The sequence below is a fragment of the Paralichthys olivaceus genome, chromosome 9, assembly GCF_024713975.1.
Source record: "Paralichthys olivaceus isolate ysfri-2021 chromosome 9, ASM2471397v2, whole genome shotgun sequence".
Classification (NCBI taxonomy): Eukaryota; Metazoa; Chordata; class Actinopteri; order Pleuronectiformes; family Paralichthyidae; genus Paralichthys; species Paralichthys olivaceus.
Genome location: NC_091101.1, coordinates 12,066,546 through 12,083,071, shown reverse-complemented (window position 1 = coordinate 12,083,071; position 16,526 = coordinate 12,066,546). Strand labels below are relative to the sequence as shown.

Genomic DNA, 16,526 nt, shown 5'->3' with positions numbered 1-16,526 from the left:
CACTTTGAGTGGTCGATCAGACTAGAAAAGCGCTCCAAAAATACAGTCAATGCACTGTAGTTACACGCAAGATTCTGTTTAAAGTAAAGGAAAAGTTTAGCATTCTGGAAAGAGAGAACTCGCGGTCCAACAAGTTATCGAGTCTTTATTTTTTCCTCCTTAAATCCCCAGACAGCTTGTTGATACAACCAGCCATCCATACCAGCGGCCCTAGTGATATATTGTGGAATAGACTTCTTGTTGGACCTGCTTTTTGACATGTCAGCGGAGGCGGTCGAAGGAAGGAAGGCTGGACATTAAAGATAGAGCACGGTCTCTTGTTTATGACTCTTTTTAAAGACACAAAGTTCAGGTCAGCTCTGAACTCGGGCCAACTATTTAACCCTGGTGACCAGGACGAGAGCTTGTGCTGTTGCAGGGGGGATAGAGGCAGAGAAGGAAGTAGCACTGAGAGCAAATCTGACATTACTGTAAAGCAAAGAGGAATAGTGGAAGCTGAAGCAGAAAGTGACCATGACTTAAGACAATGGGGAAATACTCTGGGGGTGTAGAGTAACCTGTTCCTCCTGTGTTGTCTTGTTCCTCTCTGAGAAAGCTGAGGACGACTGATTGAGGCCACAGATGCTGCAGGATGAGTTTTCTTCGGGATGATGGAACTTCCCTCAAACAAAGGGCACATCCTGTTTTCACAGACTGTAGGTGAGGAACTGCAACTATGCAGGAAACATGTTGATGTAGTAAAGATGAAAATGAAAGAGATTAAATTAGAATTCCCACTTTGTGCTTTTGTATCAGTGTGTTTGAGATCTGTTTCCAAGGGCTGATCTAGAGGTGGGGCCAGGGGGGCGCTGGCCCTGCTGAAATCTCACTGGCCCCTGAGGTGCCCCTGTCCTGTCGGCAATCTGCAACAATTCTGCAACAACCACCTAAATGCTTCCCGTGAACACCGGTATGTGCATGCCCAGCGTATGTGAGTGGTCACATGATATGTGATTTCAGGCGTGTTAGTATGGACAGAGATTCAAACTGATGCAGAGTCAAAAAATAGGGTTCATTTTAGTTTGGAAATACTGTTTTCCAACATAAACAATTGCCTGGATGTAGACTTAAATGCTTTAATCCACATTTTCATTGCATGTGCAAAACTCCCCATCAGAAAATAATGCTGTGTGATTTTTATTAGATTCCTCTTCAGTGGGATCAGATGTAATTTGTCAGTTTGTCTTATGGGAACACCTCCTCTTTGTTTGTGTGCTAATTAGGTTGGTGATGATTGGCAGCGCACTAAAGTAAGAGGCCAATATGTTAGCCAGTCGCCTTGTTTAGATAACAGAGTAAATGATGAATGAACTGAGTCCATTAGCTGATAAATTAAAATGAATTGGTGTTATGATGAGACAGTGAATGGTCTTAAGAGATGAAGACATAATGAATATCATGTTGTAGCCCTCATCACCTATCGTCGGCAGCATCATGGTAATAAATGTCACGTATAGGCTCTAAAATCTCTGCACACAATGCTGGTTTGTTTTAAACTAGTTACCGAGCTAATGAAGATGTAATTGAGTATAGCAGAGAGGAGACACTTGTTATTATCAGACAATGAGTAAATGAAGCAGATATTGCCTGTGCAGCGAGGCTATCATGGCCGAGATGAGAGCAGCATGCAGAGCATACAGTGTTCTGTCATCTGCATGATGAGAGACCGGAGCAACGCCGCTCCCCTGAGAGAGCTCCTCAAATGGTCCAGACTAACACTGCTCTCCCAAGGAATTAGCTGGCTCCCGCACGCACGCACACACGGAGTGGGTCTTACATAACCGAGGTCATCCCTGAGCCCTGATCAAGGACACAGATCACTGATTTGTTATTCTTGCAGAGCTCACACTAGGCAGAGCGAGGTGCCTGAACCATAAAGGACTTGATGGTACACTGTGAAATTATATCTCTCATATGGCATCTCTTCAAAGTGCCGAGAAATTCATGTCGGCCGTAAATAATGGAAAACCATTTCTCAGTTATTCTGATATAGTGGCATAAGAGGACAGTAAACACTGATATGATATGCAGCAGTGACTGTGGCCGTGTTGCATAGCTTGATCTTTTTTTCAGCCACAAGAGCAGAATGGTTCTAGGAATGCCGATGTTGCCTAAGGGTCAAATGGTAGTCGGTCCATTAGTTTCATTCGCACTGAAATATCTGAACTGTTGAATCGATTGCCATGTAATTTAGGATAGAGATTCATGGTACTCAGTGGATAAATTGTAAGCTGCTTTCAGACATGAACTGAACTCTGCAGAACGTCCGTATTTTCTCTGGATTGATGTGTATTTACCATGTCCCATCGACTAACATAGGGGAGGCTGAGGATTTATGACCAATACTGCAGCCAGCCACCAGGTTGCGATCGAGACGCTTTGGCTTCACTTTTGTGGAGCTGTAATTGACGTCCATCTTTGTATACAGACTACGGGGCCTTAGATATCCCATTACTTACCATAAATACCTGTAATAGTAATGGCAACATTATTATAAGCCAATGTTTGTTAAGATGGTGATGAATAAACCTTCCTCCTGCTTGTCAGCTATATTAGAATTGTACATTCAAATAATAATAATAAGAACTCATTATAGTTGTGAGCATGTTAATGGCCTATTTCATTGTTCGTTTCTGTTACGTAAATCTGAGTGCCCACCTATATGGTCATTTCCTGTTTTCCTCAGACAGTGTACAGGAGCAGGAAACCAGTGGAATTCCTTTACAGAGGATTTCATTCCCAAAGAATGTGACTTATTCAGTCTTCAAATGAGCCATTACGTCACTGCTGACTGGGGATTTCTTGATGCCATTTCCCCCTTCCTCTTTCAACTCAGACATGGAATTTACTTGAATTCATAACTGAAACTCAAACAAGAAACACAATATACGGGTAAAAAGCAGCTGAAAAATGTTACAAGTCCATTCTTGGTTTATAGAGCACTCCTGTTTTTCAGATAAAGCTCAAGTTAAAAGTTGAGCACTGGTGAGAAGAAACAAGCTGTGAGAAGATGTGCTTCCCAAATGAAGTTGACAGCGAACATAGTTTGAGTAAATGCCATGGGCTACCTAGTGGGCAGGAAAAAACTGTGCTCTTTCTTGTAATTCAGCGAGCTAGCAATCTGTCAGTCTCACAAGGAGCTCTCTGTGCATCTTCACTGCTGTGAGAATGTTTCCAGTGTGATTGTAGCCTCAGTAGAGCAGATAGAAACAAATGTGGACAACTTTTAAGATCCAACAGTAAGTTTAAGAGTAGCCTGCGGTGCCCACAATGCTTTGCTACTGAGCGTTTTATTGTAGTGATATGAAAATAATTGTTGTGGTGAGAATGATACTTTCGACCATAGACTGTATAAGATTGAAACACCAAATGTGAAGCCAAAGTGTGTTGATTACCAACTGGTGGCTGGTTGCAGTAGGGGTCATAAATCATGCCTCCTCCATGTAAGTGGATGGGATGTGGTCCAAACTAAAAAAATAATTAATAAGGTGTATTATAAGTGTGATAAAAATATGTAGCATTCATGGAGTAATACAGAACTAGTGACTCACAGAAATAATGAGAAATTGGAATAAAGTGAGTTACATGGGACAGTTACCTAATACTAAAGGGGCTATATGTGGATATTTGTTTGAGAACTGCCAGGGTTGGTTTTAATTACTTATCTGATGATGTAAAAGTGAGGTGAAATGTCATGATGACTGCTGACACTGACTCGTGATTGGCCCGAGCATGTGTATCAGTAGGACCCACGGTGCTGCATCCCTCTGAACGCTATTGCGCTGACTCTGGCTCCAAACATGCGAGATTGCAAGATTTAAGTTACATTTCTGGATAGTGGGAGGAAGAAGGGATGCCTCACTCGTCTTTACATGTTTGCTTCTGACTAACTGATTCGCTCACATCATTGTATCACACATAATATCATGATATCGTAGCATAAAGCAGGGAATTTAAATCTATTTAATGTAGGATCAGTGATTTTTTTTAATTGTGCATAAACCACTGAGACAGTGACCCACATTTTGAGATATGTATTTTAGAATCCAGATTTGATTTCTACCAGCAAAACCACTGAATCTTAATAAAATAAATTGCTATGGCATGGTTAAATATGAACAATATCAGAGAAAAAAAATATTCAAAGATCTAATCAATTTATTAGAAGCATAGAGTCCTGCTCAGAGCATTTAGGCATCACTGACAAATAAATGTCTCTTCTACTCTGGGCGAAAATAGGCTTAACTTCAAAGAATCTTTCGAGTACACCACAGAAAAAGCTCTTCTTTTGACTCAAACTCTCTGTGTATTTGATCTGAAAGATGTGTGAAAAGCCTGGTAGTCTGGATTAGCACCAAAGATCAAATTTGTGCCACTGAAATTCATTTTAATGTGATCTAAGCGATAAGATACTTTGGGGAAGTCCTCAGGGAGCCGTCTGTAGTCTGTACAGCAGGGCAGCACAGGCCTGCGAGTTCACACATCAACAGCCCAATGATGCAACCCTCCCCCTGCCACCAGTAACCTACATCTGAGAAAGGCATTAGCGGACTGCCATCTGATGGTGAACTCCAGCTGATGCAACTGAGAGTTAGCGCCGGGCCTGCACGGCCTCAGCTGGTGAGGAGCGACTTTTTGAAATAGCTCCGAATTTGCAAGATAATACTGTGAATGATGCAGTGAGAGTAGAAATGAAACCTCCTGGAAGATGTGAATCTTGCCGTGCAAGCTGATCTCCCACTCCCACTCCACCCCCCACCGACCAACTAGTAGGAAAAATTAGCCATCAAGGAGCATCTCGTTGTAGCTGGGTTTTCTGGACAGGAAACAGGATAGATATTGTGTAGAGGCTTTAAATGTGCTTGTTTCCTGCCGTACTTCCCCTCACACACACTGGGAGTGCGCAGGCTTTAGTCTCAGCAGCCCCAGCGGTATCTCCAGGCTATCCATCTTCTAGAGGATAGATCATTATGTAGTCAACAGGCAGCTTTAGGCCGCAGGGGCAGGTGGGACTGCTTGTACGAGGTGAACCACAGGCTGCCACTGTTCTTCACTGGACCGCCATAAAAATCAAACCAGCCCCTTTTATTGCCGAGAAGTACATTAAACTTGAACTTGTTCTATTCTTGGAAAGCGTCCACAATTTGTTGCCCCCAAAGCTGCATTTCAAGGATCATGCTGGTGTTGTTTTATCTTTTTTATTCGTTCCCAACAAAGCCCAATAAAAGCCCCAAAAAACAGCCTTGAATTCATCCCACTAACAAGCGTGTCTGCGCTACCCTCCGCTTGGAGCTTATGCCTCTGTGCTACAGAACTCCATCATCATCCAATAACCATTAAAAACGCATAAAACAGCCATATCATTGGCTGATATTTTAGTTTATTCTCACACAACTCTGCAGCAGCCTTTTCTCTGGGTGGTAGCTTGATGTCGGGGAGACATCACTGAGCATGCTGGGGGATGTGGCTCCTTGCTCAGCAATAGTTTGGAGAGTCTGTGTTCATTGTAATTAAAGAATGTCACCCAATGCACCAGGCTCTAGTTTGGCTCCGGTCTCAGAGTTTTTAATGGTTTTTGGACAACAACTGGTTCATAGCACAGAGGCATATGTTACATCTGACTGTGGCTCCACAGATGGCACTTGTTAGCAGGATAAATGTATTGTTTGGTTTTGGTTTATAATGGGATTTGTTGATGGTAATGATAAACATCACCAGCCTTATCATTTAATACAATGGCTGTGATTTCTGGAGGAACATAGCACTGCAAATACAGCACTTCCAGAGATTCTCAGTGAGATTGTACAACAACAAATATACAAGATATAAATATATATAATATATATATATTATTATATATAACACTATTATCACCTCCAAACTTCTTGGTTTCACGGCCACTCATATTCATGAGAACCACAAAAAGATACAGAAAGAATAGATATTTATTTTTGATTACTCCAGTTTGTGTGATTATAAATACATTCTATGGACATAAACATATAAGTAACAGGGCATCTTTAGTAATCTGTACAGTGACACTGAGATGACAGAGACTTATCATGATGTATTTGGGCTCAAACACAATTTGTTTTGCTGATTTCAGCTCTGGTTTCTAGTAAAAAAAGCGCATCTGGGTGTAATGGCACCAAAAAAACCTGAAAAATATGCAAGTGATTTGTCTAATGCTCTGTGGGTACAAAAGAAAATCATCTGGAGTGCGTTTTTCACATGGAAATAATAGTTTATTGATGTTCTGACAAACGCGGTGTGATTTCCCTTTGGAAAAAAACAGGCTATTTAAATTTAGTACATGAGTTTTGGTTCAGCGACTGGTTCTAATCTGCTTCCCAATAAGTAATGTTCATTAGATCCTCAGTCAGCAGAGAAATTTAGCAATTCAAGAAAATTAGACCTTAAATGATTGGAAATGAGCGAGCTGTTCAGATTACGAAAGGAGAAAATGGGCGAGTCATGTCTGTGTGTAACAGAGGTAGAGCTGCTCACATTGCATCATGTGTGAGGGAGGACCAAAGAGAAAAAAAACTGCATGAAAGAAAGAAGACGAAGGGTGAAAAGATGAATGAGACACAGGAAGAGAGAGATGAGGGCGAGGAAGAGGGTGAAAGAAAATATAGGTAACAACACGCTCACTGCAGTAGAAATAAAATTCTCACTATCTGCACACACACACACACACCTGCAGCACTCTCCCAGCGGGCGGCACTGTGTAATTTGGCACATCCATTTCCTAGGCTGAGTTTGTCTTCAGTGCTGTCGAGGCAGTCACAAACCCCATCGGGGTATTCCAGCCAATTCCTGAATGATGTCACTTTCGAAACACACTTACTGAACTGCAAACAAATCTCGACTGTGCAAAAGGTGTCTCATAACTGTCCCATTTTTCAACTGGTGGTGATTCCTTTTGACAGGAGTTTGTACTAATTTCACCCGAGCCTTCAGGTGTCTGATTGTAGCGGGGGGGTTTGACCCTGTTTTCTCTCTGCACCACACCACTGCAGCTTCCATGGTCTCTCCCTTTGGTCCGACTCTTAATTAAGTGGCTCTTCACAGAGTCATGTGTCCCAGACCGGGTCCCAGAGGCCACCAGGTCTACCCCTGCCAATACTCAGTGACATCTGCTCTGCTTTAACACCATATGGAAAAATTACATGGCAAAAAATAAGTTGCCCTCCCATGACATTTCTTCCCTTTGATAGTTCACTCTCAACTCCACCGCTCAATTTTTAGCCCTGTGCTACTCTGTGTGTGTGTGTGTGTGTGTGTGTGTTTGGAGCCAATGGAAACTGACCTCCCACCACTGTAGACAGATCAGATGAGGAAACTGATTCTTTAAAATTCTGGCTAGAAGGGTTTTGTACTAGAAATCTTCAAGGTACATCGGGTGCACTTATTGCAAAAACAATACTTCAGGGGCTTTCAGCCACATCTCATGTCTTTCATTGGCAAAAGGGCCTTGATCATAGCGAATCAATAATTAATGAATCATGGCTGAGTACACAGAGCAACATTATATTTTACTTGGAGTAGAGCTTTTTAACTGAAATGAGCTGCCTACTGCATCTGGAAACAATGCCATGAGAGCAGAGAGAGTGAAAGAAGTTAAAGTTTGAGGCTATAAAACCAAAACAATGAGCTGAAAGATGCTAAAATATTTCAAAAAGCTCAGGTTGACCACAGGTGATATGATCTGTGGGTTTGTTTCAATGTTTCAATAAAGATGTAACACACGGGTAACATGGTCTCCACTTCTTCCACTGTACAAAAATGAAGACACACATCATGGGGCACTGCTATCTTGCTGCATGGTGACACCATTTGGAGCAAAAGTTTGATCACTGAGTGGAGCTGCACCATCAATACAGCTGCCTGACCAATCTCAGCTGTCAATAATGATGTTTTACTAAGTTTTCATAGCATCAAACAACCAAATACAACCAAACAACAAGAAAAATGAGCACTTCATAAACAATCATGCGCAACTTGACCTTTTAGTTTGATCCATGTCCCATGTGCTAACATGGAGGAAGTGAGAGAAGCCACGTCATCCTTCTTTTATATAGTCAATGGTCTGTACTTTAAGTGACCCCACATAACATGCACATATAATGGATTATATTCATTCTTAAGACCAAAACAGACTCTTGACTTTTCTGAAAACAAAGTCTCAGTTACTCTGTTTAATCCACATACTTTGTAACAATCACATGTTTCTATTTTTCAAATGTAAGTGCCACATGTCATAGATCATGTGTCATATGTCAATACCGTGAGCCCCACAAATAAAATGACATTTACTTCTACTGTATTGAGATGGATACAGAAACCTCAGTTCCTTAAAACCAAAAACCAACCTCTTGATGGTTTAATTCCACAATAATTACTTATTCATTGGAATCAGATTCCACAAAATATGTTTTTAAGTAATTTGGTTGAATCGACCATAAAAGGACAGATTCAAGTGAGGCTCACCTCGGTTTTGTAGTCATGAGTGTTTAAAAATATATCTTTGCTCATTAAAATGTCATTGACGCTCTATTGTTTGTTCATTGTCTGACAGAAAACTTGTTTCTGCTGACATTATTGCTACTGAGACAAGTAGTCTACCCCTTACATAAGCACATTCACAGAGACGCTATAAAATGTTTGCGTATGTATGAAAAAGCTCCAGGTAGAGGCCCACTGCTTGTTTCTTTAATGGCTGCGGCTCAGCTGAAGACGTTGGCTGCTTGGGAGGTTAACCAGTTTAAGGATGAGCAAAAACAAAATGACTCATATAGATCAGTCTGAGCAGTTTCCCTCGAATAACCCTGTCTCTGTTTTCGCCACTGGCAGGATCGGTGATGAGCTGACCAGACTGTGGTTCTCGCTCCGCTGCATCTCCAATCATTAAATACCACGGGAAGTTGTAATGGGATGCTTCATAAAAATGGTAAGTTCTATGTGTATGAAATGTCTATGAGTGATCTAGAATCACTGGTCAGGTCAGATTACTGCACTCTGCTGTAACACAGAGGGACAATCTGAGCTCCGCCATGACACTTCTTGAACATTGTCAGTTTTATTCGCAGAATCAATAACTCCTGTTTCACCCAGAGAATAACACATAATAGGATGCATTGTGAGTACATCAAGGCAATCTTTCCTCTATCGCCCTTCGCTGCAGTACTACTTTGCATGAATTACAGTAAAATCTGGAGTTATGCACGATGGGCCCCGAGCTGTTAGCCTGTTTTTCCTCAAAGGTTTCAGCGAGAGAAAAGGAGAGGGGCAGGAGGAGGAGGAGAGAGAGAGAGGGGAGGTAAAGAGGAAGTCCTGGGGGGAGACTTGCACTTGCCGCAAGAATATTTCTTCTTTAACTCATTCAAAATGGAAATAATAAAAAACCACAAAAGGGAGGAAAATAACTTTGATCAAGAGAGGGGAAAAAAAAGTTTAGTGAAACTTTATGTTCTTCATTTTTTACAGTTTTAATTTGGCACATGGCACAATCAGCATGTATGCATCTGGTATACATAAATAAATATTAAATATTCTATACATAAATATACATATAGAGCTCTTACAGAGACACCTGCCTCGGCTTGGGATGTTTCAAATGACGACAATAATCCATAGAAACCTTTTCTGTTGGTGATTTTTCAGTGTGAGCACTGTCTTTAATTGTTTTGTAAATGGGAGCAGTATCTCCACAGAAGCCCTATACATATATGTATGTATGCCCATATTTATATATATATATTCAAAGAAATACAAGTGTGCACTGTAGGTTTACTCAGTGCAAACAGGCCACTGTCTGCTTCTCGAAGAGGGACTCTTACAAAGTCAATGGAATCATGTCAGTTAGTTCAGTTGAATCTTTAGCCATTTTTTTTCTCTTACACATAAAATAATAGATTTATTCTGTAATCTTTAAGCAAAATTAGACATATATAACTTTGAAAATAACAAAAGAGCTATTTCGCAAAGACAGACACCCAGAGACGCAGCAGGAACACTACTGGTGGTGAACCGAAATCAACGACATAAGAAAGTACCCACCCCCCCAACCCCCCCGCCCCCAAACCACGTTGTACATCTTACAAACAAAAAAAAAGATGCACACACCCACACGCACGCACGCACACACTCACACACACACTCTCTCTACCCTTGCATTTGCAAGTTCCGACAATGTGTCTTTTCACCGCACTTGCACGCGAGGAATGAGAAATCATTTTCACATGCACACAAACACACAGGTGCTCAAAGCAGCATGTGTACGTGCACACTTTGTGGAGATAATATCGGATAGCTTAACAGATAAATTGGCTGTAAAAGATGCACTTTTTTTCTTAACAAAACAATCACAGTAACATAGTATTTATCTCTGCCTCCTCTCAGCAAGTGCTGTCCCACACAAATCATTTCTATACGAAAAAAAGACAACACCATTTGTGTGGCTGCTGTTGTGTTGATACACAACAGAAAGAAAAAAAGAGTTGCCCAAAATGGGCTTAAAATCTCTACATCTGCATATCCTCTAGGTTCCCATCCTGGATTCAGTCTCTCATCTTTGAGTCTCATCTGCTTTGTAACAGGCTCCACTTGGAATAGTCTCAGGGAATAGAAATAATGAAGAAAAAGAACAAGCTTTGTAAGGCATTGAAACGTAAAACAAAACATAGAAGCAATTAAAAACATTTTTCGCGAATACTGACGCAGAGGCCATCCTTCTAGATGTGTCTCCCGCAGGAGCAGGGGATGGGAAATAAAAAGCACTTTTTCTTTATTTCTGTTATGAATTCAAGAAAAAAATGTGTTGATATGTCCTCAGTCTGCTTAAAAAGGCTTTTAAAATGATTATTTTAGAAAAAAACACTGCAGAAAGACCCCCTTCCCCCCCGATCAGAGGAAGGGAAGCAGTTTGATTTTGGCAGCTCTGCACAACTTGACATCCACAGAGAGCTCTCAGCAACTCTCCTCGTTGTAAAAGTCTAGTTAAATCTCTTCACATTTTAATCCGACTCCTGCCCTCCCCCTCGTAGCCCTCCCCCTCCCTGTGATATTTATAAAACACAATCCTCTCCTCCATTTGTTCATCCGCCTGCTCCTCCTCCTCCGCCACCAACACAATCGCCCTCCCACCCACCCTGCCGCCTGCGCCGGCTGTCCCTGGCCTCCTAAAGCTATACACGGGTGGTTGAGTGGGAGTGCGGCAGGCCGGTGGAGTTGAAGCCGGTTGTGAAGGTGTTGTACGGGTGCAGGTTGGGCATTCCCACCAGGGAATTGGGGATCATGGTGATGGTGTTGGGGGTCATGAGGGGGATGTCGTCTGGAGAGCGCCGCAGAGTGAGCGTGTAGTCGGGCAGCGAGGCCAAGCGAAGTGCCCCCTCGTTGCTGTTCCCCGCCTCGCACTCATGGTGCGTCTGGTTCATCTGCAGCGACATGATCTCTTCCTCAGGCGCGTGGTGGCCAATGTCGTTGGAGGTGGTCTGGCGCTGTGGGCTGGGCTGCCCATGGCCGGAGTCCTGCCGCCGCTTGTCCTTGCGGTAGTAGAGGGCAGCGAAGGCCAGCACGTTGAGGAACAGCAGCGACGCTCCAACTGCAATGGTGACGCTGAGCTCTGTGGAATAATCCCGAGGATTCTCCACAACCAGCGGCCCCGTCTCCTCATCGTCGCTCCACGTGTCTTTGTCCTCACTGTTGTAGGCCGGGGACATGGGAGGCCGCTTGGTGTTGAATGGCCAGGAGGTTTTCCCGTTGGGCCTCTTGGTGGACAGGGTGTTCTGCGTGGTCTCTGGCGGGGGCACTTTGGTGGTGGTGGAGGTGTAGTGGAACATGTCGTGGAGGTTGTACAGGTGGGGCACTAGGTGTTTCCAGAAGGCCACTTTGGTGGCGCGGTAGTGGTCGCGCACACGTGGCTTCAGGCCGATATGCAGGTAAAGCTGGTCCTGGGGGTTATACTTGGACCAGGCCACCTCCTCGAAGCGGTTGGCCTTGGTGTGGATGAACTTTGTGTCCTGGGGAACTGGTTTGTTGGGATCCCTACAGACGGAGAAGACACAGACATGACACACTTAAATTAGATTTTGAAAGCACAGTTAATTATTCATGCTCTTGCATTCATGTGGGGATAGGCAGCACATAAAAACACCATAACGGAAACATGACAGGATCAGTTCTAGCTTATATTTTGTCCTGAAAGGAGTTGTGCCACTACAAGACAACTATTTGATCTTGCTTTTGCAAAACCCACAAACGCACAACAGCAACAGACTGAAGCTAACATTTGATCCAGGTGTGGTTTCTATCTCACCTTCTGAAACTGTTCTAATTTTTCTTTCTATTTTTCTTTCTACCACAAGAGCTCAATGAGGCATAACCCAGTCCCTATGCCCTCTCTAGCACTTCACTGTGGGCATCATGTGCATCCCCTTACCCCTTTCTCCCAAGATGTTGCTCTCACTACAATTTTGATGCAGCCCACCCACAAAAACCAGGGCAGAGGCTTTTAAAGTAAACACATATGAATAAGTCAGCAGGCTGTAGGGCTCGCGTCAGGAGGCATCTTGTTGATAATCCAACGCTGGTGGAGCCCCTCTGCTAATTGCTCAGGGAAGGCAGCACAGTGTGCATTGGCATCCAGCGTACTGATGTAAAGTGGACCATATTAATCAAGACACTAAGAGGGAACTGCACATCAGAGTGTGTATGTGTGGATATGAGGATATTAGTGTGTGTGTGAGACTGAAAGCGCGAGACAAATAGGATATGAGACTGAATGAGAGGGAGAGATTTTTTCTTTCCCGATGCAGTACCCCTCTTAACCTAGAGAGTTCACTGTTCCCCCTTTGAGTTTTTCAACATATTGCCCCAACAGCGCACGGCCAACCATTTCAATTACAGTGAAGCTATTGATTTATTGAATGAATTAACATATAGCAATCTCCCACAATCACACAACTCCTTGTAGCCTTGTTGGCGAACAATTTCAGGAGTGGGAGTTGTGAGTTGTGCCTCGGTATTGCTTTTGGTTCTGATGAAATGACTTTCTGTGGAAGAACCTGTAGAATAGCACTGCAGACTTGAAAACAATAATTGATGTCAGAGCCGAGAAGTTAAAGCTCTGTTGTTGCACAGAGGCAGGGATCCGCACGACATTTCTCTAAATGTCATGAAATATCCCTTTGCGGCTCTGCCTGCAATGTTAGTGGCAAGAAGAGTTCAAATTTTGTTGGGGATTTAGGGATATGGTGACTTTTTTTTCAAGCATAGGGCTGAAAAACCTCCAAACATGACCAAGAGAATTAAAAGCCATGCCAGAAGAATTCACCCTCCATCCTCTCTCCTGTTAGTTTCTCTGCTGTCAATTTTTCTTTTTCAGGTCAGTGCTTCTGGGAGAGGTGAGAGTGGGAGAGAGAGAGAGAGAGAGAGGAGGAGAAAAAGAGAGGGAGAGAGAGGTAAAGCAAATTGAGATGGCTTGAGCTGAATCCCTGGACCTGTGCCGGTGTCAGCAGAGCAGCCCGTAAATAACCTCTTTTATTAGGCCCGTAATGATCCCCAATGAATATTGACAGCCAGACTATGATGACTTTGTAGCTGAATATCAGTAATTAAGTTTCAAAGGAGCGGGTGGTGGAGGTAAGGTCATATTGATCTCCCTGTGTGCAACATGCCAGAGAACAGGACGTCAATGAAACGGCCTGAGACGTGTTTGTCTGCAGTCTCCGTGCTTCATGAATTCTCTCAGCGGCCCTGGTGCGTGCCATCACACACACGTGCAAGCAAATTTCCCCCAACTCTAAAGAACATACAAGCACACACACAGCAAACAATAATAGCGGCAGAGCAGTTTCTGTTAATGGGCATTCCGGGAATTTCCATAATGCAGCAAAAGCTCCATTCCAGAGGGTCAATTTGCTGAATTGTGATAGCCAAAAAATTGAAAAAGGTGCTCGGTAGATCTTACAAATAATCAGTGTTCGCAGGGAGCAGGGGAGAGACGGTGCGGAGGAGTTAGAAAAGCTCTTTGGTGGCTGGCTGGTTCAGTGCAAGTGAAGATGAATAATTTAGGGAACACAAAGAAATCAATGTGGCATCTTTAGTTAATTTGATTTGCCGCATTAGAGAACAACTGGCTGCCTTATCTAATTACATACACATATGCTTGGGTAATTGTTGCAAAGTCAATAGTAAACAGGGTACATTCCTTTGAACAGTTTCTAACAGTGCAGCTCAACTTTGTGCCGCTCGCTGCTTTGAAGTGCTGCCCTGAGCTGTGGAGTCAGAGGGAGTGATCCAAGCTCACTTTCTGCTGTTCAGTGTGCTGAGGGCTACTAGGTTACCCGGCTCTATATGTACCGAAGCTTACTGGCTGCTGTGTGATGAAATAAAGAGAGATCCGCTTTATAACATTTCCCGAGTGTCGCTGTGCTTTTCCACACGGTAAAATAGTGCTGTCGTCTCTGCTGACGTCTTCTGCAGGTGGCAATCTGTCTCAGTTCTGTGCAGAAATTACTGGTGGTTCACTGAATCACACCAGTGCAATATAGTCCAATGCAAGTGTCCTATAATGATCACTGACAATCTACAATATTAGTCATTTTTAAGAGAAAGTTCTGCTCCAACATCTAATATTGTTATAATTTTGAATAATATAGATATTAATCAACTTATTCTTATTTAAAAAAATTAATAATAACAATATTGGTAATACTATTAATATTATTGGTGATAATAATAATAATATCGTTGGTGGTGATGGTAGCGATAGTATCAATTGTTTTTCTTTTTCATACACACACACACACACACACACACACACACACACACACACACACTGGGGTCTAATTTCCTCTCTTGCTCTGTGATGGACCTTCTGCCATCAGCTATCATTGCTGCATAATAGTTACTATTACATTCTATTCTAATGCATGGTGTTATTATCATTATAGTACTATTATACAGTTGTTACATCATGGCCTGTATTTCTTTTCTTCACTCCTCCACACATGCGATATCTGTCAAGTTACACACACTAACTTGTTTAGCATCACGAAACATGGACACATATCACTGCCTCTCACACAAACATGCAAACATACACAACATTTCATGGAGTTCATGGCAAATATGGCAGGTTTGTGAGTGTGCTGTCGATGGACACTATGTGGTGAAACAGCTGCAGTGAGTTAAGGATTATAGTGATGTTCAAAAGCTGCAAAGTTTTACTGAGGAAGTGTCAAAATGATTGAATATTTCCAAGTATATTAACATTTCTGCAAAGAAGCTGCTAAAAGTACACTAAGATGATTAGTATGTATTATGTTCAGTAGAGAATTAATGTGTATTATGGATTAAGGGAACAAAGCATCATTAGTCGTGGACAGGGAACTTTTCTTTTGGCTCTGTGCTCTTATTAGTTTGTGTATAAAAACATTTAATGACTACAAAGTCTGCTCCAATGAATCACTGCTTAAAACCTCTACTGAATAACATTGACAGAACAAAAACGGGATGTAAAATGTATTTGACAATAATCAATTGTCTGTTGGTCTTGATAGATTGAAATTCAAAAGAGAAAACACTCATTAAACATAACCAGAACTTCAAATCCTCAAGTGACACTCAAACCTTCTGCTCATCGTATCACTTCAAATTCAAATATTAAAACAGTCCGGTGACAGCACGTCGTCGTCAAACCGTTCCTCCTGCTCACTGTGTGTGTTCAGCAAACGTCTTCTGTGTGACTTGTATGAACGACTCTGGCATAAGGTTATGCTTGTGGTCCTGTTGGGCTCTCGGATCCTCCCATGCATTAGCTGATAGTTCGCTTCCTGTCAGACCTCCCTCTTAATCCGGATGGTCATTGGAGCTATGGCTGGACTCCCAGGCAGAGGAGAGGGATTATTACACCCATAAAAGCAGGCGTTTTAATGGCCTTTCAGATTTCCTCTGATGTGTTCATATGGCTGTGCCGCTATAAACCATCGCCTTCATCTCTGTCCCCCCTCCCCTCATGATGACCTGCTGACCCCTGCTAACCTTGGCCTGCCGTGCGTGTTTAAGTGCTCCCATGTGCTTGTACCTCTCATCGACTGGGTGTTTGTATTTATGTGTGTGCGCGCACTTTATCTTGGGTCTTTGTGCACCTGCATGTGTATGTGTATGTTTGTTTTTATGACGCACCGTAGTATAATGACCTCTGGGGCCACACAAGTGCAGCACTTGAATGCAAGACATGCCACATTTCACAAAGCTGTACACGCCGTGGAGCGATGATGACAAGCCTGTCCAAAGAGAATTAAGAATAAAACCCCTCTTATTTTCTGCTCTCCTTTAAGTCGCTGCTCCTATTGGATGACTCTCAGCTATATACCTACACATGTGGCAGAACACGGCCTGAGCTCATTACCTATTCCAAGCCCTATCTGCAAGCACCGATGTAAAAGGTAGATAAGGGGGAAGAATGATTATCATTTTCT

At 42.7% G+C, this 16,526-nt stretch overlaps 1 protein-coding gene across 4 annotated transcripts in view; it reads right to left on the bottom strand.

The window, feature by feature from the left end:
- Nucleotides 1–5,966: 5,966 nt before the first annotated feature.
- nlgn3a (neuroligin 3a) overlaps nt 5,967–16,526 on the bottom strand; it is a 121,446-nt gene continuing 110,886 nt past the window's right edge. For all 4 annotated transcript variants that reach the window (XM_020080986.2, XM_069531410.1, XM_069531411.1 and 1 more), the window contains one exon: nt 5,967–12,087. In XM_020080986.2, coding sequence (XP_019936545.1) covers nt 11,229–12,087 — 859 coding nt within the window. In that variant the 3' untranslated portion in view covers nt 5,967–11,228. The remainder of the gene's footprint in view (nt 12,088–16,526) is intronic.